At 37.7% G+C, this 27,805-nt stretch overlaps 1 protein-coding gene across 1 annotated transcript; it reads right to left on the bottom strand.

The window, feature by feature from the left end:
- Positions 1–480: 480 nt before the first annotated feature.
- SECISBP2 (SECIS binding protein 2) lies at positions 481–27,805 on the bottom strand (the record flags this gene model as incomplete). The annotated part of the gene is given in 21 exon segments (XM_079548250.1): positions 481–590; positions 1,266–1,467; positions 2,499–2,653; positions 2,732–2,952; positions 4,606–4,735; positions 5,169–5,307; positions 6,801–6,970; positions 9,531–9,663; positions 13,692–13,793; positions 17,286–17,441; positions 18,053–18,198; positions 20,613–20,715; positions 20,719–20,751; positions 20,755–20,760; positions 21,739–21,956; positions 22,406–22,535; positions 24,057–24,275; positions 24,277–24,312; positions 24,316–24,319; positions 26,202–26,347; positions 27,755–27,805. Coding segments are annotated over 21 exon segments (2,595 nt in total). The 5' UTR covers positions 27,791–27,805.

Genomic DNA, 27,805 nt, shown 5'->3' with positions numbered 1-27,805 from the left:
CTGAGCAGGATTATGAAAAACAGAACAAAAACAACAACAATTTTTTTTTTAAAAAGAGCTTGAGTTCTTTAAACAAGAACTAGAAATAGAAAACAAATCCCCAAAGCTCCAAACATCCAGCATATGGAATCTCTCCCCCAAACTTCTTTTGGTATATTGCACTGTTAACAAATTTAAGTTCATAAGACCATTACTAATATGCCAAACTTGTTCAGGTTGTTCTTGGTTAAAACAACTTATTTGCTGTTATCATCTACTATAGTAATCAGCCAAGTACACAGAACTTAGAAGAATGAGCCAGTGTCTTATATACTCCAGTGTGCGTTTTCTGTAAGGAGATTCAGAACAGCTTACTTATCTGACTTAAACTTTTTTTTTTTTTTTTTGCCACTCTCCTACCTGGATATTTAATTTCAGATAAAATATTTGTAGATCTATTACAAAATAAAACTTGAAAGCCTAGCAGAATATGATCTGCATTTAGTGATGCTCTTCTGAATTCAGAACCACCATGTCAGCAGTTGCACTCTTTTCCAGTTCCAGTGCATAGGGGTTATATTCTTCTTCAAGGTTTTTCTTCCAGATTTTAACTTGAGGACGTTAAAACAAAACAAACAAACAAACAAAAAGAAAATGAAAAAATTCCAAGTTAGTGCAAAACTCTGTAGAAAAAACTTCAAATGAAAAGCCACTGACTCTCAAATTCCTTATCCTCAAAGCAAATGTGAAGATAATTTGGCACATTGGCATATACGCTACTCAGCATCAGATGACCCCATGAAAGAAGACTTCAGGCATGAAAGAATGCCCTTAGGTCCTTGGTTCAGCCATCTGCTCAGGTGACACTTAACTATGAAGAGGGCTAAAGCAGTCAAATTTTAGGGTTGCCTAGAGTTTTGTGATAAATATCATCAGCTGAATGCATTAGCAGAAAAGGAAAAGCTTTACAAAACTTGAGTCTACTATAACTACAAAGCATGCAGTTTAGGAAAGAAACACACAATTTTCTAATAAATGTACACAGTAAGGGTAAAAGCCATTCTGTAAAAGCCTCCTTGGACAAAGCAGTGCATTTCACCTAACATCAAAGCAATTTTGTCTTTCTCAGCCAGACCTCAGGTTCACAGAACTGGGTGAAAAAAAAAGACCACAGAAAAGCACAGTTCCTCATTACTAACCGTTAACATGCCAGGTGCCATTAGTTTCAGTGAAAACGGTAAAGCAGACTGAAAACTTGAATCAAAAATAAGTCAATAAATACTCACTGTAATTTGGTATATCCTCATCATTGTTCTTGGGAGAAGTTTTACCAGTTTCTGATAAGCAACTTTTTTCAAATTCAGTGGTTATGATGCTGAGTTCAGTTTCTGTTTGTCTTCCTTCAGCTTCTTCCTCTAAAGCTGCTACCATATCTCTGTAGGCCTTCCTGGCCTCTGTTGTCAGTTGTACCATTCTATGAAAATGATCCTATGGAAATATTAGTATAAACTTTTATCACACAAAATTTTAAAATCTTTATGGAAATCTGTAATGGACATCCCTTATTCAAAACATATGGATATTTATATAGAAAGTTCAAACATAAACTGTCTTTTTAGTAAGACAGTATGGATATTTTACTGCAAAATCATAAATGGAATTTTTTTCAGAAACAACGAGCGAAGCTTGTCCACACAAGCTTAAAAAACTGCTGTCCACATTACATCCATTTTCATGGCAAATCTATCTTGGTGATTCATTCACACATGTATTCAGCTAATCAGAACAAGGCAATGTTTAAAACTGCCCTCCATATTCAAAGATTCACAGAACTGTAGGAGCTGGAAAAGACCTCTGGAGATCATCTAGTTCAACCCACTGTTAAAGCAGGTTCTCGATAGTAGGCTGCGCAGGAAACCTTCTATGTAGGTCTTGATATCTCCAGAGAAGGAGGCTGTGTAACAACTCTGGACAGCCTGTTCCAGCGCTCTGTCACCCTTACAGTAGAGAAGTTCTTCCTCATGTTCATATGAAACTTCCTGTGTTCTAGTTTGTGCCCACTGCCCCTTGTTCTGTCACTGTGCACCACAAAAAGAACCTGGCTCCATACTCTTGACTTCACTTTTGACCTTAGCTTTTCCCCCACCTGCAAGAAGATTGTTTAAAAGCATCCACTGTTTGATTAAATGCTGCAGCTCTGCACCAGCTAACTTGTTATCGAAGTATGAAAAACAAAACAAGCATTAACAGAAACATAACATCTTTGGAAAAAGGCATTTTGATAAGAGATCTAAGTGGAAATGATGTTGGGAAGAGACAGCAAAATCACTTTTTTTAAAAAAAAAAGTACTGAGTGGTCATACATTCATAATTAACTTCACATAGAAATCTCTAATTTGGGATTAAGAGTATAGTGTGCAAAAGCAAAATAAAACCTCAAAAATAGAATTATTTTTTTCCCCTAAAGGTAAAAACTAAGTAAAGCAAAACAAAAGCCTGAAGTTTATTTTTCAACTCACCTGAGCTCCATCATAGCTAAAAATTCCCACTACACTCACAGGCACTGCTTTGTTCACACAGCGACCCAGGGCCTTGCGATTAAGAGCAAAAACAAATGGTATATTCTGCTCACAGGCACAGTCGATAATGTTGTGAAGAGTCTCATCCAATCCACCTGGAGCAGACAACAAAATTAACAAAAAAAATAACACAAGTTTTTTTTGTTTTTTTGTTCTTTTTGTATCTTATTTACCCTTTGACTGAATCTTCTCGCAGTTAGGAGAGATGATGACACACTTCAGTTTTTTCAGCCTCAGATGTTTCAAAACTTCTCTAAGGCCCATAACAAGCCTGCGTTTTATCTTCGCCTTTACTGGGTCTTTCTGATACAAACGATCTTGGAACCGAACCAGTTCTTTTAAGAGATCTGTCACACAACTGTCAACTTCTTTACTAAGTACTTGGCTGCAGTAACTGGAAGAAAGAACAAATTAAACATTAACAACTCTGAAATTACAAATACGTCTTTGCCTTTTTTCTACCCCCAGTCCACACATACTTGTGACATAAAAGCAAAAAAAAAATTACTTTGGATTTTTTTTCAGTAACTAAGAACTTAGAGAAAAAATTTAGAAAACTGTTAAATTCCACAATTAACAAACTACACTAAAACATAATGCAGTGTATATAAATAAACATACTAAACCCATATATATGTTTGTATGAGTATGTTTTTGTATTTTTTTCCATTGAAGCATTTTTTCTGACATCTAAAGCAGACAGTACAACAAACAGTATATTTAAAGTCTTCTTTAAATATATTGCTACTCATGATGAAGGTGGAAATCTGAAATACATTTCTCTTCCCAGATTCACATTGTTTGCCTTTCATCCTGTTTCACATATCACAGCTATCAAACCACAACCTTCTAGTTTTCATAAGGAGAAGATGATAACAGATGTACTCCATCCTTCTGGTATTCCCTGGGAAAGATGAGGGTTCCATATTAATTTTTCTCCATCTTTTACACAATCATTCACTGAGGAAGGATATCAAGGAAAGAAACTAGAGATATCTCAATTATACACCCAGAAGAAGATGCCAAGTGGTAAATTCACATACCATTACAAGAAGAAAACGCAGGATCTATCCTGGCTCTTGAAGACGTACAAACTTTTACTTAACTTCAAAGAGTTTTTTTTTATTTACTGTTCCCAGTTTTTTCACTAAATCTCAAAGTCAACTAGAATACTGAAAAACTCAGAAAATCTAATCTAAAGATACCAAGTATTTTTAGCTGAATGTTCTACACTTCCTAGCGGACAGACCAGCCCCCTGTGCAAATTCAAACAGGGCAGTCAGTAAAACACTGTCGCATAAACATCAATTAAGTAATTTTTCAAGCAAATAACTTAAATTAATACATGGCAAGAGATAAAATGACAGTGGTATCAAGATTAATGTTTACAATAACAACAATTATAAAGAAGGACAATGGGACAGTGGTACCCTTAAGGGAAAATCAGAAGTTAAACTATTTGTTCACAGTTGTTAAAACCAGTCATAATTACTACACTGGATTTCTGACCTTTTCACACATAGTGAGGATTATTTCTTTTTTTCTAACAAAGCATACACGTATCTATTTAAACAAAACTGAAGTGTCTGCACAAAATAAATAGCAAGTCTTCTTGCCTTGCCACAACATGAAAACGTCATCTCACTAGTCACATACTTCACATGTTTACCATTTGGCTGGTAGCAGAAAACCAAACTATACACTGGAAATAAGTTGTTGAGTATTAAACTGGTACTCTATTAATACAACACTCATACTAAACAGCAGCTCCTTTTCATTCCTTAGCCTCTCATAAATTTCTCATCTTTTTTTTTTTTTTTCCCTGCAAGGACCATGTATTCTGAAGTGAATATTACAACAATGTACAGACATGTTTCTCTGGATATCATTTCTTCATTTGTGTGCCAGCTTACAGAAAAACTGGAAAAAAAATGTGGAATCATTAATCCAAATAGTGCTGCACAGAACACATTTAATATACGTTGTTAAAAAATGCTATATTTGTGGAATTGCAGAAAAAACAAACATCAGTACAATCCATACTTACTCTCTAAATCTTCTACTATGGATTTTTGGAAGATTAGATGTTGACTGCTTTGAAGTCATAGAGCTTTCTGTAGATTCTTTGATCTCTGTGCTCCCCAGAAGCCCTTCTACAACTTGCATTACAGGAACAACTATCATGCAAATAAAGATATTTCAATAAAAAGACAAACAAAGGTGCTGTGAAGAGACTGATTTGTAAATTTTCTGTCTCCTGAAGTTGTTTCAGTACCACAGCAGTCTGTAGTAACAGGAAAACAAGTCGTTTAGCTTTCTTTTTCTCTCGTACCTCTTTTTAAAACTGATTGCCAGAAAGACAGTCTCATGATGCCATATAAATCCATTAAGCATTTAAGTGCGAAGCAATAATCTGAATACCTCTTACTTAGTTACAGAGAGTAGCAATTTAGGCATACTTTACTCTAGATAAGCCCATGCTGAACACTGAAAATTCCAAAGACACAGTTTTTGTTTGGCAGTACTTCGTACTATTTTTTAAAGTACCAAGTGTGCTCACTCACAGATCTCAACCTATGTACTGTATTAAAGCACTGTCTTGAAAAATACCTGCTTGACTATCCTGTGGAAGTGCTTCATCTTCAGTAGCATTTTCTGCAGACACACAGGAATTACCTCCATCCTTTGGTACTGCTGTCTGTTCTAACAGGTGTTGCTGTTTTCGCAGTTCTCGTTCTTTCAAAATAATCTAAAAAACAAAAATAAATTAAAAGTCAGTATCACAAAACAGTTTCTCTTATCAAGTGCTTACGTACAGACCACTCAAAAATAAAACTGGTACTACCATTCAAAGTTTACACGTAATTTTTTAATTTACATAAAAATGCTGTAGTTCCTCAAAGCACCATTACAGAGTAGGAAAAATATTAAATCTATATGCAAAGAATTCTTTTTCCTGGACTACCAGTGTTTGGGTGGAGAAAAGCCTTTCTAATGATCTGTCTAGCTGACAAAGAGAAAGTTAAGCAAGTGAAATGCCCTCCTCTTTACCTTTCTTCTGTAGACTGTCAATTTGTAGCTATACAGCTCAGCAACAAACGCTGTCTGCCTCCCTTTGCCCTGCCCATGTTGTATCACATGCAGTGTAGTTCACTTAACTACGAATCTACCCTTGCCAACTTGCTCTGCTGTCAGAAAGTCTAAGTCAGTCTGTATTGCACTGCTGTTTCTGAACTTGCAGGATGAAGGAAAAAACAATAAATAGATAACCATCTGCACGGTACACAGAAGAAGGAAGGTAAGACCTGCTTGATTCAAATATGCTGCTGCAGGTGAAAGAACAAAATGCTTTTCAAAACTCATTTTCTACCTTTCTAGCTGGCTAAGAAGCACTTAATGTACACACGGCTACTAGCTCAGCTTATATGCTCAAAGTTTGTAATGAAGGCTAATTGCCCAAATAAACTTACCCTTTTGTGTTTGAAAGGAAGAATGAAGAATAAAAATAAGTGTCCTACCATACTCAAAACACAAACATTACAGAGACAGAGTAGATCTCTGTCTTCTCAGACCTAGTTTGGAAAATAAATGAAGACAGAGCAGCCAAAGACATAAAGTAATTACTGTCATCCCCCAAGAGTTTGTTATCATTTTATACAGTATCATTCTCAAACTCAACTAAGCAGAACAGAATAACTACTGATCAAAGCAAAAACTAGTGATGGAGTGCTACATGAGGAAAGGAAAATGCTAGATATGAAATCAGTAGTATCAAAATACTTAGTATAGAAGGTGTGACAATGAAAAATATGAATGGGCAAAGAGAAAAAGAAAAACCCCCTGGCTGATCTAACGCTAGCTTTTGGAGTCAGCAGAAGTTCCAGCTTGGAAGAGTACAGACACATTAATTAATAACTGCTTGTTCCATTCTCCTCAGTCCTGCAAATAAGCATATCCTTTCCAAACCAAACAAAGTTTATTTGGATATCCTTCTGCAACAATCATTTGCACGCACTTTTGTACAGGCAGTTCTTCAGCTATTGAGTCATTTTGATGTGGATTTGTATACATCATTTGGCAAGACTTCTCCTTCCCTTTTTCTTCTTAAACCAAGGAAAGCTAGAACTGAATTTAGGCAAGTGGAAGCTGAGATGTAGATCTCTGTACTACGAGATTTAACTATGAGTAATACTAAATTCACATTAGCCTGTAACATACTATTTAATGTAAAAATATCAGCACCTTTTTAAGAGGCGTTGGTCTCTTTGCTTTTGGGACTTCTCTCTGCTTTCCTTTCTTCACCAAAGGAGCGCTGGAATCCAAGGGATTATGAGGCATCTTTTCTTGGTTTAACCGATGATTTTTTGTGGCTGTAGCAGATTCTTTAGAAAGCAATGGTATGGCACCAGCAACTGAGATAAAAAAGAAGTCTGTGTCAGACACCTGTAACAAAATAGCTAAGCCAAAATCCAATGCAAGAATATACTAGCCCTGTTGCAGTCATTGTACATACTACATTTGTGTTGTGTTGCTACTAAAAATGCGTACAGGCAACCCTGTGTCATGAAACAGTACTCTTCAATAAAGATTCTTCTTTACTTCCAGAAAGTTAATGACATTTCCTCTACTACCATTATGCTATTGGAATCACAAACTGTATCTCAAAATCAGAATTTGGCAAATCACTGCACTCCATGCTACCTTCAGTACTAAACCATTCTAACTCAATAAACCTTCAGGAATCTCCAGGTTTCACTGTAATGGCATTTCTTTCTCCATGCTCGCATTTTGTATTGTGTTAATATGAATACTGAGTTCTAGGATTAAAGTTTTTAGATTTAATTGCTGTAAGTAATCTGGAGCAGTCAATCCAACCATTCAACCATTCCTAATTAATGTTGGTTGAAGTTCATTTGCAAATAAGTAATAAGCAAAGTAAAAATACTGCTAAGTCTCTTTTGCTCAACAAGGATGGCCTTGGATGCCTACTATACCTGCATTATTCTGAGGGCTCAGGGCAGAGGAGCTTTAAATGATTAAGTGACTGAACCTGAACCTGTCAAAACGCAACCTAACAACAAGACTCCACTTGCAGCTTAGATCACTAAAAATTGCTGTATGATGGTGACAGCGTGACAGCACTCTGTCAAACTTCCAGGATCTGTAATATAAACTAGGTTACATTACCAAGTAAACGAACAGGATGACATAAATAACAGTGGAATCTGTTTGACATCTCTGCACCTGAGAAAACATCATTCCACTAAAAACTACACAAAGTTTCTGGCAATTTGCCTTAAGCCATCCAAAGTACTTACACACTAAACCTCCAATGTCACATATACTATAACTAACATAAGCAGCTTACTTCATAAAACTGTACATTGCAACTTTTCTTTTTGGGGTTCCGTGTAACAAAGGCAAATTGAGAACACTGCCAAGAATGCAGTAAGGAAACACAGGCAAAGACAAGAATTAAAGCTGGATTTGTAGCACTATATAAGTATAAATCCTGCAGGCACCAAATACTTCATTCACTGTGTACTTCATTTCTTCATTTATTATCACTGAACATGATGGCTTCAACAGTTTGTCATTTTGAATAACAGGTGCATTTCCAAAATTGAACTTTTAAATTCAAATGGTTACTACTTTACTATGTTTTTCCATCTATATACTACTCTCTAAATGAAGTAGCAAGCAGAATGAAATACTAAACTCCCTCCACAGCTGTATTCCTTGCCTTTCTTGCTCTCTGTGCTTCTTCTCTGGCTACAGAGCTCAGCACAATGTCATATTACAAAATAAAGTTCCATTCTGGTGTATGCTGATTTAACAGCACTGAGTAATAATAAAACAAAATACAAAGGTGAGGTAACATCTGCCTTATACTTCCAAGATATCAACATGACACATTAATTTATCTTCTGCAGCAGATTCAGACATTTGGAACATTAGAAAGTAAGTCTTGTGATCCATAAACTTATGCCTTATTACCTACTTTACAGTCCCTGCATTATATAAATATATACAATCAAAACTGGTTGCTAGCATCTCTGCAGCATTGGCTGGCTCAAATGATAGGAAAAAAATCAAGAGCAGAATAAAAAAACTCTTACAAATCTTTCAGCGAAGTCTCAATGAGGCTTGGTACTTTTAGCTTTTTTAAAAAACTCACAGAAATCATATTAAACATTATGAGATTAATGCTCCTCTGATTAGCTCTTTTTCCATATTACCAAAATAAGGTGAGAAATTTTATCATCATTAACTCTAGCAAACATCATATTTCTTTTTGAAAAACATGAGGCATTAACACAATCAAGACCAAATTTACACCTTCAACAGAAAATACACAGAACTATTTGTTTCCTGTATACACATCAACAAAGTTTGATGAATTCTATAACCAAAATGCCAAAATGTAGCATTTTTTAAATGGCAATTACTTCACAATTATCAGGAACAACAGAACTCATCCCTTGACTTGGGCTGACTGATTCCCATATAACCCCTGTATTTGCAAAGGAGTATTTTTTTTGCTTTTGTTACAGCTGAGACCTTCTAGCATCAATGGAATTTAAGACAGCATTTGTTATCACAAAGAACTTTCTTGTGAGTTAAAATCACAACAGCAACACACTTAGATTCTAAGACAAAGCAAAAACCTTTAAAAACATCACTATTTTCCTCAAAACTCAATTTTTAAAACTTCTAATGGTTACACCAGGTATTCTTTCACAACTCATGCTCTAAAGATTTTTCTTTCCCCAAGTCTTCCTCCAAACACTTCAGATTTTATTTTATTTTTAAAACAAAGATCTGCAGAAAGCATAATGTGACTCTGGCATGTTTGAACTGTGCTCCTGCTTCACAAATCACTGCATATCAGAATCAGGAGGCATTTAGAAGTTCAAATACTTGTAACTGAAGATGAAAGACAAAGAAAGTAAATTTAATTATAACCAATACCTGAAAACACCACAGGTTTAGAATATTGTTTGGACTTCTCTGTTTGCTGTTTCTGCTCCAAGACTGCCAACATGCCACCTAAATCCAACTGCACAGGAATTTGACTCTTCTTACCACTGCTCTTGGATGTTTCCTGAACAAATACAATACAGATTAGGAATGCTTTTCATTTCAGAATGCAGAAATATATTCTTAGCTCCTTCACTCACAATTCTTCTCATTTTTACCTTGAATTTACTGAATTATTTTGATCTTCAGACACACATTACCTTTAATGTGAATGAGAAAAAGTCAAAAACAGTTCAAATAATATATTTTTGCTTTTCAATAGCTACTAGAATAAAGCATATAAAATTGAGTCTTTATTAAAGCGGGTGCCTTGTGTCAGTATCCCACTTTGGCCAAACTACCACCTATCTTTGAAAAAGAAAAAAGGTTAGTCAGAATTTAAAGTTTTTATGAAAGTACTGTGAAAAAAGTGTGATTCCTATAAAGCATGTGATTGCAATATACATATATCATTATCTTCAACGTCTTTTGGTTGATAAAGGAAAAGTCACCAACTTTTCCCCTAAGTAGTATTTCCTCATAAGCAGTAGTCTCTCTGTCTGCTTTGAAGAGAAGCTTAAAGTGGTGTCCCATATCTGCACTACATGTAATGATTCAAAATGCAAAATGATTACAAATATGTAGTTCAGTAAAGACTAGGAAATAATAAATTGTAACTCCAGAACATGTTAAGGAAATAACTCACTGACACTGTACATATTCTGGAAGTTTAACATATCCTCTGTTATAATACAACTAAATACTACAATCTCCTCTTTCTGAGACCACAACTTTACCTGCATCAGAGCTACGTCAGAACCCACTGACTGACCTCACTTTTGTGTTTATCTCTTTGCCCCAGCTAAGCAGATCTCTATGTCTTAATCTGGCTGAACCACTTCTGCCAGAAGTTCTCAATGTAAGACAATCAGCGAGGATCAGATTTACGTCATGACCAAGTAAAATGGGAAAGAAAAGCTCCGGACAGCGAAACTTACACGCACTAGTGAAAAGCCAGCATTTCTCACTAAAAACTGCAACACAAATAGGGAGTTAGCAATAATTACTATTGAATGTTTTGAAACAAGAGGATGCTGTCATTTACTTCATTATGTGCTGCCACACTATTACAAAAGACTTGTTATTTCCTCATTTTCTGATTTGGAATTATAAAAAGAAAGGCATTTTTCTTTTCAAATATTTGTTATAGAGGAATATAAGCGACTTTATGGTAATATCTCTACAGTCTGTGTATGCTTTGAGAGGCGATATCCCACTGAAGCTTACAAAACCTTGAAGTTTTCTTTCATGTAAGCCACAAGTCTGCAAAGCATTTCCTTCACAGCAAATGTGGTTTCAGCAATCATACTGTGTTTTGCTTTGACCCTCAGTGAAATTTACTGCCTCCAAGAAACCAAGCAACTGTGTTCAGTTTTTTTTTTTATTAAATACTGTTAGTACTCACAGTGAAATAAAACTAAGGACAAAAATTTCCAGCAGCAAAACTAGTTTCAAAGAAACAGAAACCTGACATTTCCCTTCATTATTTATTATGAGCATCGCTGTAATTTATGTTTGAGATTCATTCTCAAATGCAATGAATTTCAAAATGAATCCTTACTTCATTTCATTAATGAAAAAAAAAAATCAGCCTGGACTTTAAATCAAAGCCAGACCCGGGTTCTTAACTTCTGTAGAGTTCGACAGCAAATATGCCCATGAAATTTAATTGCATGCACAAATGGAAAAGCTACAGAATAAGAGCCTTACTATAATTTCTCTGTCCTTTTATAAATGCAAAAATAAACTACAACATTACCTGTAGGACAATAACCTGTATTAACAGAATTTACCTCACCTCACTTTAACTTGTCTTACAATTACAGCATGAGCACCTATGTCCCAATTAAAAGTCAGGTAATCCCTGGAAATAATGTTAAGGCATAGGTGAGAAAAGGAGGTGTGTCATGTTTTATGATTTTTGTCATCGGTATTCCACATCATAACATCAGGTAGCGCACTGGGAGTTAAAGAGTTAATGCTCCAGTTCTGTGGATAGTCGGTATTTCTGGGAACCTGGTTCTCAGAGGAGAAGGACAACTACAACTCCCAGAAGACTTTCACTGTTCCATTTCCATTTTCCATTTAGAGGGAAAGATAAAACTGTTTGCAAGTCACAAGACTGCCCTTTTTCTTTTTACTGCTCATCTCTGCTGTGCGTGCTCCCTAGCTGTCTCACCTTCAGCATTACATAAGGTCTTCAGTTTTGGACACTCATTTGTTTGGTTTATTAGCTTCAATCCCAATCAACTTGTATTTCTCCTTAGAGTTAGCAAATTAGCTTTCTTCCTCAGATCGTTGCCACTGGTTTTCTTTTATTTACTCCTTTCCCTCTTTGTTGCCTTCCCCCCCACTTCCCTTTTTTGGGCCAGTGGGCCTGCTGTCTCCCTGTCGTGGACACAGACAGATCTAGAGACAACTCCATGACAAGGTGATTACTCAGAAAGATCATTACTGATCAATCTGGTGGCTTTCAATGATTGAGTGACGGCATTAGTGGACAAAAGAAAAGCAACTGATATCATCTACAGCTGTGGGGACACCCCATTGTGGCCTTCCAATACTTGAAGGGAGTGTACAAACAGGAAGGGGAAAGACTGTTTACAAGGGTGCATAGCGATAGGACAAGGAGGAATGGTTTTAAACTGAGACAGTGGAGTTTAGGTTAGATATTAGGAGGAAGTTTTTCTCACAGAGGGTGGTGACACACTGGAACAGGTTGCCCAAGGAGGTTGTGGATGCCCCATCCCTGGAGGCATTCAAGACCAGGCTGGACGTGGCTCTGGGCAGCCTGGTCTGGTGGTTGGTGACCTTGCTGATAGCAGGGGATTGAAACTAGACGATCATTGTGGTCCCTTTTCAACCCAAGCCATTCTATGATTCTATGATAATCGGGACAACTGCAAGGCCTTCGATATGAGACAGCTGGATCTGAAGAATGGATTCCGTGAGTAAGGAATTGCTTGGATGTTCTCAACCAGAGGGTTGTGCTCAACAGCTCTATGTACAGCCGTGTACATAGAGCTAGAGACCAGTCATGAGTCGTGTCCCCCAGGGGCCTCTCTGCTATTCTACATCTTTATCAGTGACACAGATAGTGGAACTGAGTGCACCCTCAGGAAGTTTGCTGACAACACCAAGCTGAGTGGTACAGTTCATACAAGATGGCATAAAGAAGGACCAGCACAAGCTTGAGAAGTGGGCCCTCGTGAACCTAACGAGATCCAAGATGTTGCACTTGGGGCAGGGCAATTCCAGGTATCAATACAGGCTGCAAAAACTCCTTGAGAGAAGCACTTTGGAGAAAGACCTGGGAGTACTGGTTGAGGAAAATTTTGGTGCAAACCAGCAGTGTGCAGTTTCACCCAGAAGGGTCAACTATATCCTGGGCTGCATCAAAAGAGGGGTAGCCAGCAGGGAAAGGGAGGTGACTGTCTCCCTCTGCTCTGCTCTCCTGAGGTCACACCTGAAGTACTGCATCCAGGTCTGGGATCCCACCATAAGAAAGATGTGGAGCTCTTGGAGTGGGTACAAAGTTGCTCAGAGGACTGAGGCATCTCTACTGTGAAGACAGGCTGAGGGACCTGCATGTGTTCAGACTGGAGAAGAGAAGGCTCTGGGGAGACCTCACTATGGCTTTCCAGAATTTAATGGAAACTTACAATTAAGACAGAGACTTTTTACAAGGGTATATAGTGATCAAACATAGGGAACAGTATTAAACTAAGAGAGTAGATTGGGATTAGGTGTTAGGAATAACACTCACATGGTGGTGAGTTGCTGGAGCAATCTGCCCAATGAAGCTGTGGATGCCTTATCTCTGGAGGTTTTCAAGGCCAGTGTGGTGGCATCCTGGGCAACCTGATCCAGTGGGTGGCTTGGAAGAGGGCTTGGAATTAAGCGGTCTTAAAGGTCCCTTAAAACCCAAGCCATTACATGATTCTATTACAGCAGTTCACACACCAAAGAGTCTGAACTCTTTGGTTCAGACTACAAGTGGTCTTTTCTTGCTTATTTTCTTAACATTCAGGTTACGTTCATAAGATTACTTACTTCAGATTGCTTTCTGCCAGCAGAAGTAAATGATGTTTTCTGAGATCCTAATCTGTTTCTCTGATCAGAAGCAGCTGCCAGATCAGGAAACTCCTCAGCATCCTAAACAAGAAACAGGACATTACATTTGTAACAACTATTATGTTCATATTACTAAAACTGATTTTTCCAACATTCAAATGATTTTCTTTCTGCTTATCACTCATCACAGTTTGCTTCTATGTACAAAATTCAAAAGCTGAGTGCTGGACCACCAACTATAATCAATTCTACAGTAGTTAAGTCACCTAAACAGTAGTAACTAATTCAAGGCTAAAAGGACGAACCTAGAAAGAAAGGCTTCTAATGGTAGCTTGTTATTGCTATCAGCTGATACAAATAATCAGAAGTAAATGTCTCCTAAAGCAGTGTTTTTCAGATCATTTAACTGCCTTGCAAACAACTCTCCTCTTTTTCCAGTACAGTCTCCAGCTCTGCAACTCTACCTTAAACATGTTAGTGTTGAAAATCAAAACAACAGGTAAAAGGGTAATAAATCTTGACTACCAGTAGGGGAATAAACAGATAAATCAATGAAGGGGTTATGTTGGCTGAGTTATAAGTGTATTTTATTAGCAGAGAATATGTTATCCACATTCTAGATTAATTAAGACACTAACAGGCTGGAGCTCTCTCTATGCTGACCACCTTAAGTCCAGGAGAGCTTGCTAATTCAATCAGAATGACTCTGATCCACCAGCCTGGTTTTCATCCATTTCATTCTCCTCTCTCTTTCTAAGAGGCCTTGTTAGGCTACTAGTAGTTACAGTACTAATAAGCATACCACCTTTTCTTCTGAAGCCTGGAAGATTCAATTTAAACAGCCTGAGCTAGGACACCTATGAACAGGCATGTTCAGTCTGAGCAGATACTTCTAACTAAACAAAATATTTTTGAAAGAAGCTTGTATGTAAGTAGGTCAAAAGAAGACTGTAAGAAAGGGGTTTCACAAATACATTCTTCCATCTTAGGGATTTCTGCAATCAGAAGTAGTATATTTGGATTTAAATAGCCCTCATTAGAGCAAATAGTTATTTCAGTTTGTCCAAATCACTTCTTGAATTCACATACACTTCAGTCATTTGCAACATCCTGTAGTAAAGGGAATAGTTAAATTCTAGCACTCAGTGTGGCTTAATACCCCCTTCTATTTGTTCTTAACTTGGCACCTATAGGAACAAGAGGACATCAAACTAAATAATGAGAACAAACACAAAAATTTCCTTTTTATCATCCAATTCCTTCTGAAACATCTATTTTACAGACAGAGAAGTCTTACTTTATTCATTTTTGCCTCCCACAGGAACTATTTCTACCTTTGATCATTTTTGGAGCCTTTCCTGTATCTCCCTTAGTTCAAATATGTGTTTTTTTTTAAGGAGAGCTGGCACATAAGAAAGTAGAATCCACACTATATTTAGATCAGATCTGCCCTGGATTTGTATATTGTCGTAATGTTTTCAACTATATTTCATATTTTTTCTGATGATTCCTAACACTGTTTGTATATTGGACCAGTGCCTCTGAGCAGAGCTGCTTATCAGTAAGAGCTTCTCATTTCTTCCCTCAGCAAAAATACCTAGTTCAGAGCCAATCATTGTGTACAGGATTTCTTTTCTGCAAATGCATTACTTTTCACTCATTAGCAGGTTCTTAAAATTAGTGACTTCTATAAATCTAGTTAGCAATCCAATACACTGATAAAGTGAGCAGCTGCAAATACAAAATCCCAATTCTTAAAATCTCAAAGTCCACAGAAGTTATCTATGACTTTTCATGTTCTTCTGTTTCAAGAGCATCATAAGCATCTCACACATTTTTCATATTGATGAGCTTTTCCATCAAACCAGGAGGCTCTGAAAGCTGTTCCCAACTCCCCTCCCATACGCTGCATCCAAATCACGGATTTCAATGTAACGTACATGCCCTGTTCTATGATTCTATTTTATTTTTTTCATTTATGTCTTCAATAAGACATGACATTTCTACTAACTTCTACCATTCTTGCCATTCTTTCTCTTTAGATACTAAGCCACTCACAAACCTGATATCTTGCAGAACAGAACCTCTAGATCTTGATTCTATGCACAATTCAATAATGAATTCCCATTTCAGGACAATGAATTACACACTCCAAGTTAAAATGTACACAATAAAAGTCAGCCAGGAATGGCTTCTTCATGCTATTCTTTCACAGACTGAATATAATGTACACTAAATCAAACACAAAAATCAACACATTCGCATACTCTTACTCAATATTGCTGTTACAATGAAACATAGTTAAACCACAGATCACACAACAATTCTGTAAGGTGGGAGAGCCTAAAGCATTTTTAAAACTGATTCACAAAAGCACCAAAACACTAATGTGTATATTACAGCTACATGAATATGAAAAAGATTTGAATAAATAATCAGGAATATAAACAGTGACATCTACATTTCATAAGAATTGTTTCCAGACTGAGATCACAAAATCACAGAATGGCCTATGTTGGAAGGGATCCCAAGGATCCTGAATCTCCAATCCCCCTGCCATGGGCAGAGCCACCAACCTCCACATTTAATACTAGACCAGGCTGCCCAGGGCCCCATCCAACCTGGCCTTGAATACCTCTAGGGATGGGACACCCAGAACCTTCCTGGGCAGCCTGTTCCAGCACCTCTCCACTCTCTGTAAAGAATTTCCCCGATATCCAACCTAAATCTTCCCTCCCTGAACTTAAAACCATTTCCCCTTGTCCTGCTGTTATCTACCCTTTCAAAGAGCTGATTCCCTTCCTGTTTATAGGCCCACTTTAGGTACTCTGTCTTTCTTGTACGTGGGGCTCCAGTCCTGGACACAATATTCCAGATGGGGCCTCACAAGAGCAGAGCAGACGGCACAATCACCTCCCTGTTCCTGCTGTCCACCCCTCTTCTCATAGAGCCCAGGATACCATTTGCTTTTTGAGCTGCAAGAGCACACTGCTGGCTCATGTTAAATTTTTCATCCATCATGACCCCCAGGTCCTTCTCTGCAAGGCTACTCACAAGGATCGCTCTTTCCAGCCTGTATAAATGCCTTGGATTCCTTTGGCCCAAGAGCAAAACCTTGCACTTTGCTCTGCTGAACCTCGTTAGATTCACCTGAGCCCACCTTTCAAGTCTGTTGAGGACCCTGTGAATGATATCCCTTCCTTCCACTGTATTACCAGTACCACATTCTTTAAAATTTTGGCACCCTATGGTATCCAGTATACTTCCCATTCTTTGTGCACTTTGCTTTACAAAACCATTACTACAGAGTATTTTTCACTTGGTAAATCTGTCCTTTTTTGGAACTTGTTAATACCCAGATTTAACAGTCTCTCCTGCAGGAATTCATATACTCATTTAAGCCTTAATAAATTAAAAGGCAGAACTGTTTCCTACCTCTAACTGCTAACAGGAATTTTAACTGAAATGGGCCTGACCCAATTTCCTCTACTAATAACATGTGATATTAAATTTACAGAAACTTCTGGTCTTCCAATACATACTCATCACACTAAAAAAACCTCACTGCTGTACCTCAATCCTCGGTGGATCCTGCACTGTAGTAGATTCATTATAAGGCTCCTCTACATCAGTAGGTGACTTGTTCTTCTTTTTCTTTTTCTTCTTTTTCTTCTTCTTTTCTGACCCTTCATCAAGCTCAGTTTCACTACCATAATTTTTTATTTCTGCCTGTTGACAAAAATCATGAGGTATGACCATTAGAAATTGATTTCTTTTATTATCACCTACCAACAAAAATGCAAGTGATCACACTTACACAATGCACCTAGTCAGCATGCATCAATCCATGCTAGGATATTAAGCAACTACGAAAATCCAAGATTTCTTAGAAATTCAGAGGTACTGCAAGATCTCTTCATGTGAACTGACAACTGTCAGAATATAATACAAGATTTCACTAGGCAATATTCACCCAGGAAGGACAAGATTTCCATGCTTTGTGCCTGATTTAGAAATTGAAAATTTCAACAAACTCCTGCCTAAATGAAGTGTATTCAAATCAGCTATTTTGGAAGTTTGTGTTGCAGGAATTAATTACATTACATTACATACATTACATACATTACAGGAATTACATTGACTTTTTGATACATTGTTGTTCTTTTTTCTTTTGCCACAACAGAAGAAAAATAATAATAATGACAAGGTAACTTTATATTACTTATTAAAAGTTACATTAGAAGTAGTACAGAGTCTAAGAAAGAGTAGCATTGTTTCACGTCAAGAAACAGCACTGAACAGTACCAGAAATTAGTTTCAAGAGCACAGTTCTCAATTACCTTTGCTTGACTGTCCTGCTTCCCTTTGTATCTGGGCAGACATTCAGATGCTGGTGATGAAAAAGTTTTCTTTGGGGACTGTGAAAGTACCATGGCCCAGGACACACGCGGCTGAGCAAAGCCATCTGTAGATGTTCCAGGAAATACTGATGTGGAAAAACAAGTGATATCCAAAGATGTCAAAAAATATTTCTCAAATATTCAGAAGACATAGGATCAACACAGGATTTATCAAGGACTCCCAAATGCAGAGCAAAGCTATATTTTTTTCTGTGGAAAAACTAAATTAAGTTGCTTAATTACACATTATATTCTATTTCACCTACTGGCCAGTGTTATATGCATATATTTAATACACACGCTATAATTTGAAATTATACTGTCACATAACCTACATAATTCCATGCTTATTCTCTAACCTATTTTTCTTTAAAATTATGAACTTGTATTGCATTTATATACTAAATTCCTTTACTGTAACTTACATAGCTTTTGAATACAAGGTTATATCAACATCATCTACATTCTAAAAACCTTCCAGCTTGTAGATACATAAAAACAAGCTAAAAAGTCTCCTCATGTGCCTCAATGTACAGCACTTTCACCCACCAGCACTTGGTGGAATCAGCGTTCTGGAAGAATTACTCATTCCATTCTGTAAATATTCCTAACACATAAAAAATACACAGCTTCAACAAAAAACAAAAAACGTGCCAATGAGAGATCAAAGAAGTTTATTGGGTTTATGTGGCAAGGTTTTGGTAGTAGGGGGGTTGTACAGATGGTCTCTGTGAGAAGTCAGGGGCTGCTCCACAGCTAGTTCCAGCTAGGGTAATGTTTTTAAGAAAGGGTAAAAAAAAATAAAAATGCTGCGCAGCAACTGTGATAGACTGGGTGAGAAAACTGTGAAAGAAACAGCCCTGCAGACACCAGGTCAGAGAAAAAGGAGAGGTGGAGGTGCTCCAAGTGCTGGAGTAGACATTCCCTGCAGCCTGTAGTAAAATTCCTCTGCTGCCTACGGAAGACCCCACAGGACATGGGGTGGCCATGCCCTAAAGGAAGCTACAGCCTGTGGGGAACCCACACTTCAGCTTACTAATGGCAGGAGCTGCAGCTCATGTGGGACATACCACATCAGTCTGTCCATGAAGGACTCTACCCTATAGAGAGAACCCATGCTTGAGCAGTTATTTAAGAACTGCAGCCTGGCAAGGACCCACACTGGTGCAACTCCTGAAGGACCATCTTCCTCGGGACTTCATACTAAACCAGTACAAAGTGGAACAAGGGAGATGTGGCAAATTGAAATTGATATCAATAGACCACAGCTCCCATTCTACATCTCACTGTGCTGCTCAAGGTGGGGAGAAGGTAGAAAATTTGGGAGAGGCTAAGCCTGTGAAGATGGTGAGGTTGAGGAAGGTGCTTTTAGTTTTGTGTTTTGGACCATCCTACTTTAATTAGCAATAAATAAATCTTCTCTGAATTGGGTCTGTTTTGCCCACGATGGTAAAGAAATAAGATATGCCACAGAATAAAAAAGTGTATACTAATTCTAAAATGACAGCTATTTAATTACCACGATGGTAAGCAGTAAGTAATCTCTCTGTCTTTACTTTGATTCACAAGTATTTTCACCTTATTTTTTCCCCCTGTCCTCTTAAGGAAGGTAAAAGCAGCCTGGTTGACAACTGAGGTTAACCCATCAAAAGAAGCTACTTTATTCATGGGTGTCACGGGATTCCAGGGTCGCAGCCTGAACCAATACATAAGCACGTGAGTGTCTGGAGCAGGGGGGAGCTCGTCACCCTTTCTCTCTCTGCAACACTTCCGGGAGTGCTTGTGCAGTCTGAGTCTGCACAGGTTCCCCTTCCTTTCCCGCATGAACGGGGAAGGCTGCATTCCTCAGCTCACCCCTTTTTCCAGCTGTTACTGGGAGGGGTGAGTTAATTCCTCTTTGATATCTTTTCCTATAGCACCTATTTCTCAAATAAAGGCTCTGTCAAAACCTTAGTCTGCTCTACAGTCGGGTACAAACTGAAGACTCTACTTGTGGAAAAAACGTTATCAGATAACTTCACAGTTACTGGAATAAGAATGCAAAATCCTTACACAATTTTGGAAGAACAAAGAAGTACATACTAGACTCTAGACTGAGAGCTATTTTTTTTTTTAAATTGCTTATCAAGACTGATCATATTTGCTCAGATTTATTGTTGAAAAAACACTTCAACAGACTTCCAGGAATCAATTTGTATTATTTCCTCTCCTAATAAACAGCACAGGAGGCATCCACAGAAACATTAGTCCTTCAGCATCAACGAGACAAAAGAAAGAGGACAACTGCAGTTTTGATCTAGTAACAAAATCTATATGCAAGAATATAATCTCATTTGGAAGAAAAGATACAAACTTATTTTTCTTACTTTGTAGTGAGTTTGCTCTTTGATTTCATATATATTTGAGAGTTCAGCAGATCTTGACAATACTTTATTATTCCAAATTGATGAGATACAAGCAGTTCAAATATGAGGAAACAATTTATGTTAGCAGTACTTACCTCTACCATCAAATGAAGAGGGAATTAAGCTTGCTACTGTTTCTTTTAAAGTTTTTGATGAGGCTTTGCTTTCCACAGAATCGTCTTCCTGTAAAATTGAGGGTCAGGTATCACAGAGGTATGAATAAAAAGCATTGCCTCAAGAAAGCTAAACATTAAAAAGAAGAAATAACAAAATCCTCAACCCACATGGATAAAAGGCATAGAGAATTTTGTAGCCCACTTTTTTTTTGTTACTATTCTTAGTGGAAACATCATTTGGTCCCAATTGTATTTTAAAATATAAGCAAATGCCTCTCTGCTGTTGTCCAAGCAAGATACTTACTTACATTTTACAAAAGCATCCAAACAACGACTCTAAGAATGAACAAGAAAAGGTTTTAACACTGAAAACTACATCCACCCATTAAGTTCAAGCTAGCAATGGAAAAAAGAAATAGCAAAATTCATTTTTGCCACCACAAGCAGTTTTTCACTTAAAGGTACCAGAAGTCTTATGCTATTTGTATCCTTCAAAATTATTTACCTCTAACCACTGTTGAAAACTCTGATTCAGCACATGTGACAAACACCTAAATCTGTCAGTACTGCATTTAGTAACAACTGCAAAATTAGGAATACGAAAATCTACAAGAATGTTAAGCAATCTTTACGTATTAACAATATTTTTCCTCCTTCTAGAATTCACTTTCTAATTTTTCCTCTTTTAGCACAAAGTAACAATTACATACATATATATGTTTTTAAACAAGTTAAAACTTTTCTCTAAATAGCTGCATGCTTATTATTTAAAGGTGAGAGGAAAAACAAGCTGTCAAGAAACCTCAGGGAACACATGTGCTCTGTATATACAAGCCAGAAGTTTAGATCATAGAAGTACCAAACTAAATGTGACAGAGCTTGGCTTTCCCAAACAGCACAGAGAAGGAAGTAATAATGAGAAAAAGAAGGGAGCACAAGCATTAATGCCTCCATCTACAAGAAAAAGCATAAAACCTGTAGCTATGAAACTTCCTGCTTGCAAGCTACTTAAGCAGGTATTAACATGCTGAATGCAAAAATAGTTTCTTGAGCTTTGAAAAGAAAAGAGTTTTTATGAGTTCTACAACATGAAAGCATAGCTAACCTCTGTGTTCAACAAAGGAGACATCTGTGGTTGACTAAGGCACATAATGTTACTTTCCACTGAACATGCTGGCCCATTTTTATGATGCACATTCAATATCTCACTGCTTCCCAAACTCTGGAACTTGTGGAAATCCAAAATAGTAGTTTCAAATGCAGGAAAAGACTCTATTTTTGGAGCTTGAGTTGACTTCTTGCTTGCAGTTTTATTGAACCTGTCTGAATAAAGCAAGTACAGTCCAAAAAATAAAACTTGCTTGCAGTCATTTCTGTACAAGTCTTAAAGCACACCAGTGACACAGTCACAGCAATAGTCACAAGAATTATTGCTATAAATACCTGACATGAAAGAAAAAAAACAGAACAAAAAAATCTAGTGATTATAACCAACGTGTTTAGACAATACCAAATTGACAACCAAATGTAAATTTAGATACTTTCTGAGGAATATTTTTGTTTCAATTTTGCTCATGCAACTACCATACAATTTACTGCTATCATCCATTGTCAAAAAGTCACACAGTAAAAAAATATTCTGTTTTTTAACTATTCTAGATGTAGCAACACAATCACAAACTGGAAGTTACAGTACAGACTATTTTATGGATATGCTATGTATTTCAAACCAAATAGCACATTAGTTATACACATTATAATAGCAATAGTACCTGGCTTCATGGAATCTTTGCTGCCTGCAGAGGTCTGTAACGCAGCCCGTTTCACAATTCTGACAGAAGAATCCTGTCCATCTTGCTTTTTCTTGTCTGATTTCTTTTCATCGTCCTTTGCTTTCCTCTGCTGCAAGTATTTGTTAATACATATATTTAGTTAATTTTATTTTAACTTTGTAAAAATCTTCAAGCATTCCATGCACTACAGTCAACTAACTACATATCTGGAGTTTGAAGATACATAATGAATTCTCTACCACAACCACATATAACCAACACGACCAGAATAGTCAGTTAGAGGTCTGTTACTGTATTTTATTTTCCTTGTTAAATGTGCTAGCTGTGTCACATATTACATACACTCAAGAGGGATTATTCCATATTTCTATGCAACTACACATTTAAGATCTTATTATTGACAGCATTATCAATAGTTTATAACCAGCTGGACTTAAATTGTCCAGTTCTTATTTTCTGCAACTGAGTTTCTTCTAGAAAAGAGCTAAAATTCTAAAAGCATTCCAAGCTTTTTACTAAGCTACGTTACAATCAAAACAAGACTGTTGTAATAACACAGCAAACATACACAGCAAACAGTGTAATTAGAAAAGCTATATGTACATGTTCCCAATAAAGTAAATATTCACCTATACTATACAGAAGTCCTGAAGCCTCATGATTCTTGCAAGGAACACTCTTTGGCAGAACTGGGCTGAAGAATCAGAGAGGCAGGCAAGCAACAGGCATCCATGCAAATTATGCTGCATCAAACTAGACACATGGCTTAAATCTGTTCAGAGGATTTGGAATTAAATTCTAAGTACATCCAGGAGCAACACTATTTTCTGGAGTGGGAGGATACTCCATGGCCTGGAAAGCTGTATTATTAAAGCCCCAGGAGATGTGACCAAATTATTGCAAAACCACGAAGTTCTAGTTCTCTCTTAAAGATCCCAAAAGGTAAATTTCGAGTGTCCAAAAGACCATCAAACAGTACTCAGCTCAGCCTGGGTTTACTTAGACCACAGAACTGCCTCCCCTCTAAAAATCACTGAAGATTTTTGTTGAACATCGGTTTCACTTTTGACTGAGGGTACTTCTAATGTCAGCCTTTATTCCCTCTCCGCTCCAATATGTTCCTGCTCTCATTTGGATTGTTTTCTGCAGCAGGCTTTGGAAATGTTTGAACAATAAATGCGGTCCGATCACTTAATGGCCATACAACTGATCACAGCCGTCAATTCTCTATAATTTATGCTTGTGGAGGCTGCTGCTACTGTGCTCTAAATAAAGCACCAAACTCCAGCAGCAAATGAAGGAAAGCATGGTTCACAAACATAATATGGTTTTGTTTTTTTTCACCCAAGTGCTACTTTATGAGGAAAAACAACAAATTCCTCTTATGTTCCAAAAACATTTTTTGTTGAAAAATTTAGAGTTTTGTTTGAAAACTGTACTAACTGTAGAATGTGATCAACTTTTTTGAAATCTGAAGCTGGCCTCATTAATACCTCATTAATACCATCATCCTCTTTAAGCACCGCTCATTATTTCTACACAAAGAGTGATTAGTCACTTCAAAAATGAACAAAGCATTCAGACTACTTTAAAGTAAGAATTTAATTTTTTTAAAAGTGTGTTCGCTCACCTTTAAAAGACTCTTACTTTCTTGTCTGATTGGATACTTTTGTTCTGCAGATTCACTGACTATTCTGGAATCATTACAGTATGTTGACCCATTTGAATGATACTGTGAGGCAGCTACTGGATTTGTATTTGAAACAACATCAGGTGAGCAAGAGCTGCTGGAGTATTCATTTAATGCAGGATCTCCCACAACACTATGCGATGGACATTGAGAAAGAGATTGAGAGGTCATCCCCAGGCAAATCTTCAGCATATAGTCATTGCCTACATAAATATATCATTCCTTAGCTGAAGAATTTGTTTAACAAGAAAGCTATGTTCCAAATGAAAAGTATTTCATGTTATTTCAACCAACTATTTACTCACTGCCATACGTTCTTTAAAAAATAATGTATTTTGTTTTGGATAAAATATGCAGTTTGTAGCAAATACTTAAAAATACAGATGTTACATGCTTCAAGTTGCAAACCTAGTCTACTTGAGAGTTATAGCCCTCATTTCTGTTTAAGGTTGCTAACTTTCTTCACATGTATTTTTGTTAGGCTTTTTCTTGTGAAACAAACCAAAAGCACAGTAGAACTACATAAGATGCATTATGCATTTGACTAATAAAAACACAGACACTGAACAGTGAAACCCATCTTAAGATGTCATAACAACAAAGTAGGAGCATCTTACGGGGACATAAAGCATGTGTGAAACACAATACAAAATTGTTACAGCCAGTAAATGAGCTGCAGTTAACCGTAATACTGATGAAAGCACAACATGTTTTCTGTGACGTGTCTGTGGCATGCCTTTCCTTCAATTATGAACTTCAAAGTTTCCTTCCAATTTCACTCTATACTTTCTGCAGAAACTGTACACTGAGAACCAGATTTGATAAGGGAGACCTGGTAGACAGCTCAGCACCACACAGCTATTCATTCACTTCCTCACAATGGGATGGAGAAAGAATTCAAGGAAAAGAAAAGTAAAAACCTATGCGTTGACATAAAAATAGATTAATAGTAAAGAAAAGTGAGGGAAAAAGAAAGCTGCATCCAAAGTTGTTCAGCACAAAATGGACAACATCTCAACCTCAGGTCTGTAATAAAAAAGTGAAAAATGTCCCACCAGAACAAGATGCTTCTGCAATTCTGATAGATTGTAGTCAAAACAACTGTTACAATCAGTTTACAAAAAAAAGTAATACATCTGAGTCACAACAGAAACTACAGTTCAGCGCCAACAGGGCAAAACGCTCATGAGAATACTACTTCTGTCCCTGATCTTTCTAATGCTAAAAAATACCTTATGTGAGACCATACTCATCTCATTGCTAAACATATATTACACATAAAAATGGGTTAAAGTAATCCCTGTAAATAAAATGGCTGACATACTAAGAAAGCCTAGAATTAATATGTTCTCTAGGGCTCTAAATGAACTTTTTAAGGACATAACAGTAATTTTGCAGTAATTCCAAAGTCAATTCAATGTTCAGAGTTCTACTAACCTGAGAAGCAACTGGAGAGCAAAATCACATTAAAAAATTATTACAGTATTCAATTATTTCGTATCCCAGTATGTGGGCTTTCTTCTAGGCTGCTTTGGGCTTAACAATCCAATTATAAATCTATTATGAATGCCTGTTTTTCAGGCCTCATTAGAAAAATACTTCAAGAAGCCTCTTATGTTCTAAGTCTTACTTTCCTGGGACATGGAGGTTGTGAAAAGGAGACTGAGGAGTAATCTCATACATTCATGGTAGGAAAAACACTCCTGGAGGATTGTTGTCCCTCTTCCTTCTTACTTGATTCTGTTTGTTTCAGCTTTGTCATAACACAACCATTCTTTCACTCAAGAACAAGATTCAGCTCTTTTGAAAGCACAAAATGGCCAGAGTAATCATTACAATCAAGCTGTCTTTAATAGTCCATGCATGAGCTTTAATAGTCCAATATGGGCCTTCGGAAACAAGAGGTGAGATACTGATATACACCTGAAGAATAGAAATATAGAAATCTAAATCTTGAGGACAAGGGCAAGAATCTATTTGGTCACAATATTAACATATCAGAGCTTTGACTTTCTGAGAGTAATCAATGTCCAAAACTGGAATGTTAAAATCCCCCAAGAAATAACATTCAGAAAATATACATACTTATCCAAAGATGGTTCCTGAGCAAATGTGTAGCCTGTAGTTAAGTACCTAGGAAAGACACATGCTGCTGAGGGTTCTGACCATGCCACAGTTACCGCTGCATATTTTGGAACAAATGGTTTGACCTCTGCTGACAACTCGATGCCCTGAGAAACAAAACGTTTTTTGGCTACATGCATTTTGAGATTAATATTCTAAGTGAAAAATATACTTACCCTGTGAGCACAACCCTCATAGAAAAGTTTGCTCTCTTCCAGCAGAACACAAAAAGCAAAGCTCACCAAAAAGAAAGAAGCAAAACCAAGGAACCCTAAGCAAAACATGGCTTCTCTGGAAAACCATTTCCTTTAATATCCACATCTAACATGTAATACTTGTAAAAGTCATTTACACAGAGTAACAGAATATGCAGTAAGCACTAGTATACAAACTCTCAGTTTAGATTCAAACAACGTGATCTAAAACTCACAGTGTGTGACTAACATTGCCATAACATCTGACTCTGCGAGTACATATTAATAATAAAGGCTTTGTGTACACTTGTATTTGAAATTAGTCTGTGTGGAAAAAATGCTTAATTATAAAGCATTCTCATTTTTTAAATGGTGTAAATCCACTATGGCAGATTTTCCATTTGTTCTGAAGTACCACTGAATTTAAACTGGATATGCATATGTAGCAGCACTGAGATAAAGGTCAGTGTACTCGCTGCCATTACAGCATCACATGGCTTTTATTCATTGCAATAAACGCAACAGGTCATTAGCCACTTGTGTATTTCTGGGTTAAACAGCATGCTGTATGAACACTGAGGTCCTTTTCACTTGCCAAGGCCAATTTCAGTAACTAAATAACACAGTAATCTTGAAAACACTTGAACAGTAGTTCCAACGTTTAGCCATATATATTGGGCTCGCTGCTCCTTCTGGTTGCTGCACTGACTTCATCACAAACACGTAAGGAACTCTGACAGACTAAAGAAGAATAGAAGGAGCTGCAAACTCCTCCACTCCTGAACCTACTGACAGTCCCAACTACACGCTGAGCTGCCACTTCAACAGTGGGAAATGGAACGTGTATTCCACAGAGTAAGCATGTAACAAACACACAGGTGTGTAACTATACAGAAAGTACGCAGGGAAGGAAACTGGGATCGGTTATTTGGGGTTGGCCCCCAGACGGCAGCGCAGCACACCGCGGGCACAAGCCGCGGCCGCAGGCGGGGTTCACCCGGTCCCCTGCGAGTATCTCCGGCAGGGACACAGCCGCCGGGCAACAGCGCGTCTCCAGGCCCAGGAGGCGCACCGCCTATGCGCTCGGCCCGGCCCAGCCCCGCCCGGAACTTCCCCCACGCAGCGGCCAACACAGAGCGGCGGGCGACCTGCGAGCCGCGCCTCGTCCCCCTCCCGGCTCCAGGCCTCATCGGGCCCTCAGTCATCCCTGCTGACGCGCCGGGCGTGCGATCCCCGCAAGCGGGTGGGTGCGGGGCCATGGACCGGGGCGACCACTCCACGCAACAAGCCGGGGACACGCGGGGCTGGCGCCGCACTCACCTCGCTGCCTCGGCCAGGACGCCTCTCCGCGAACATGGCGAGAGCTTCGTC

Source organism: Tetrao urogallus, assembly GCF_951394365.1.
Source record: "Tetrao urogallus genome assembly, chromosome: Z".
NCBI lineage: Eukaryota > Metazoa > Chordata > Aves > Galliformes > Phasianidae > Tetrao > Tetrao urogallus.
Note: the sequence above shows the minus strand (reverse complement) of the source record. Positions and strands in the feature narration are given on the sequence as shown.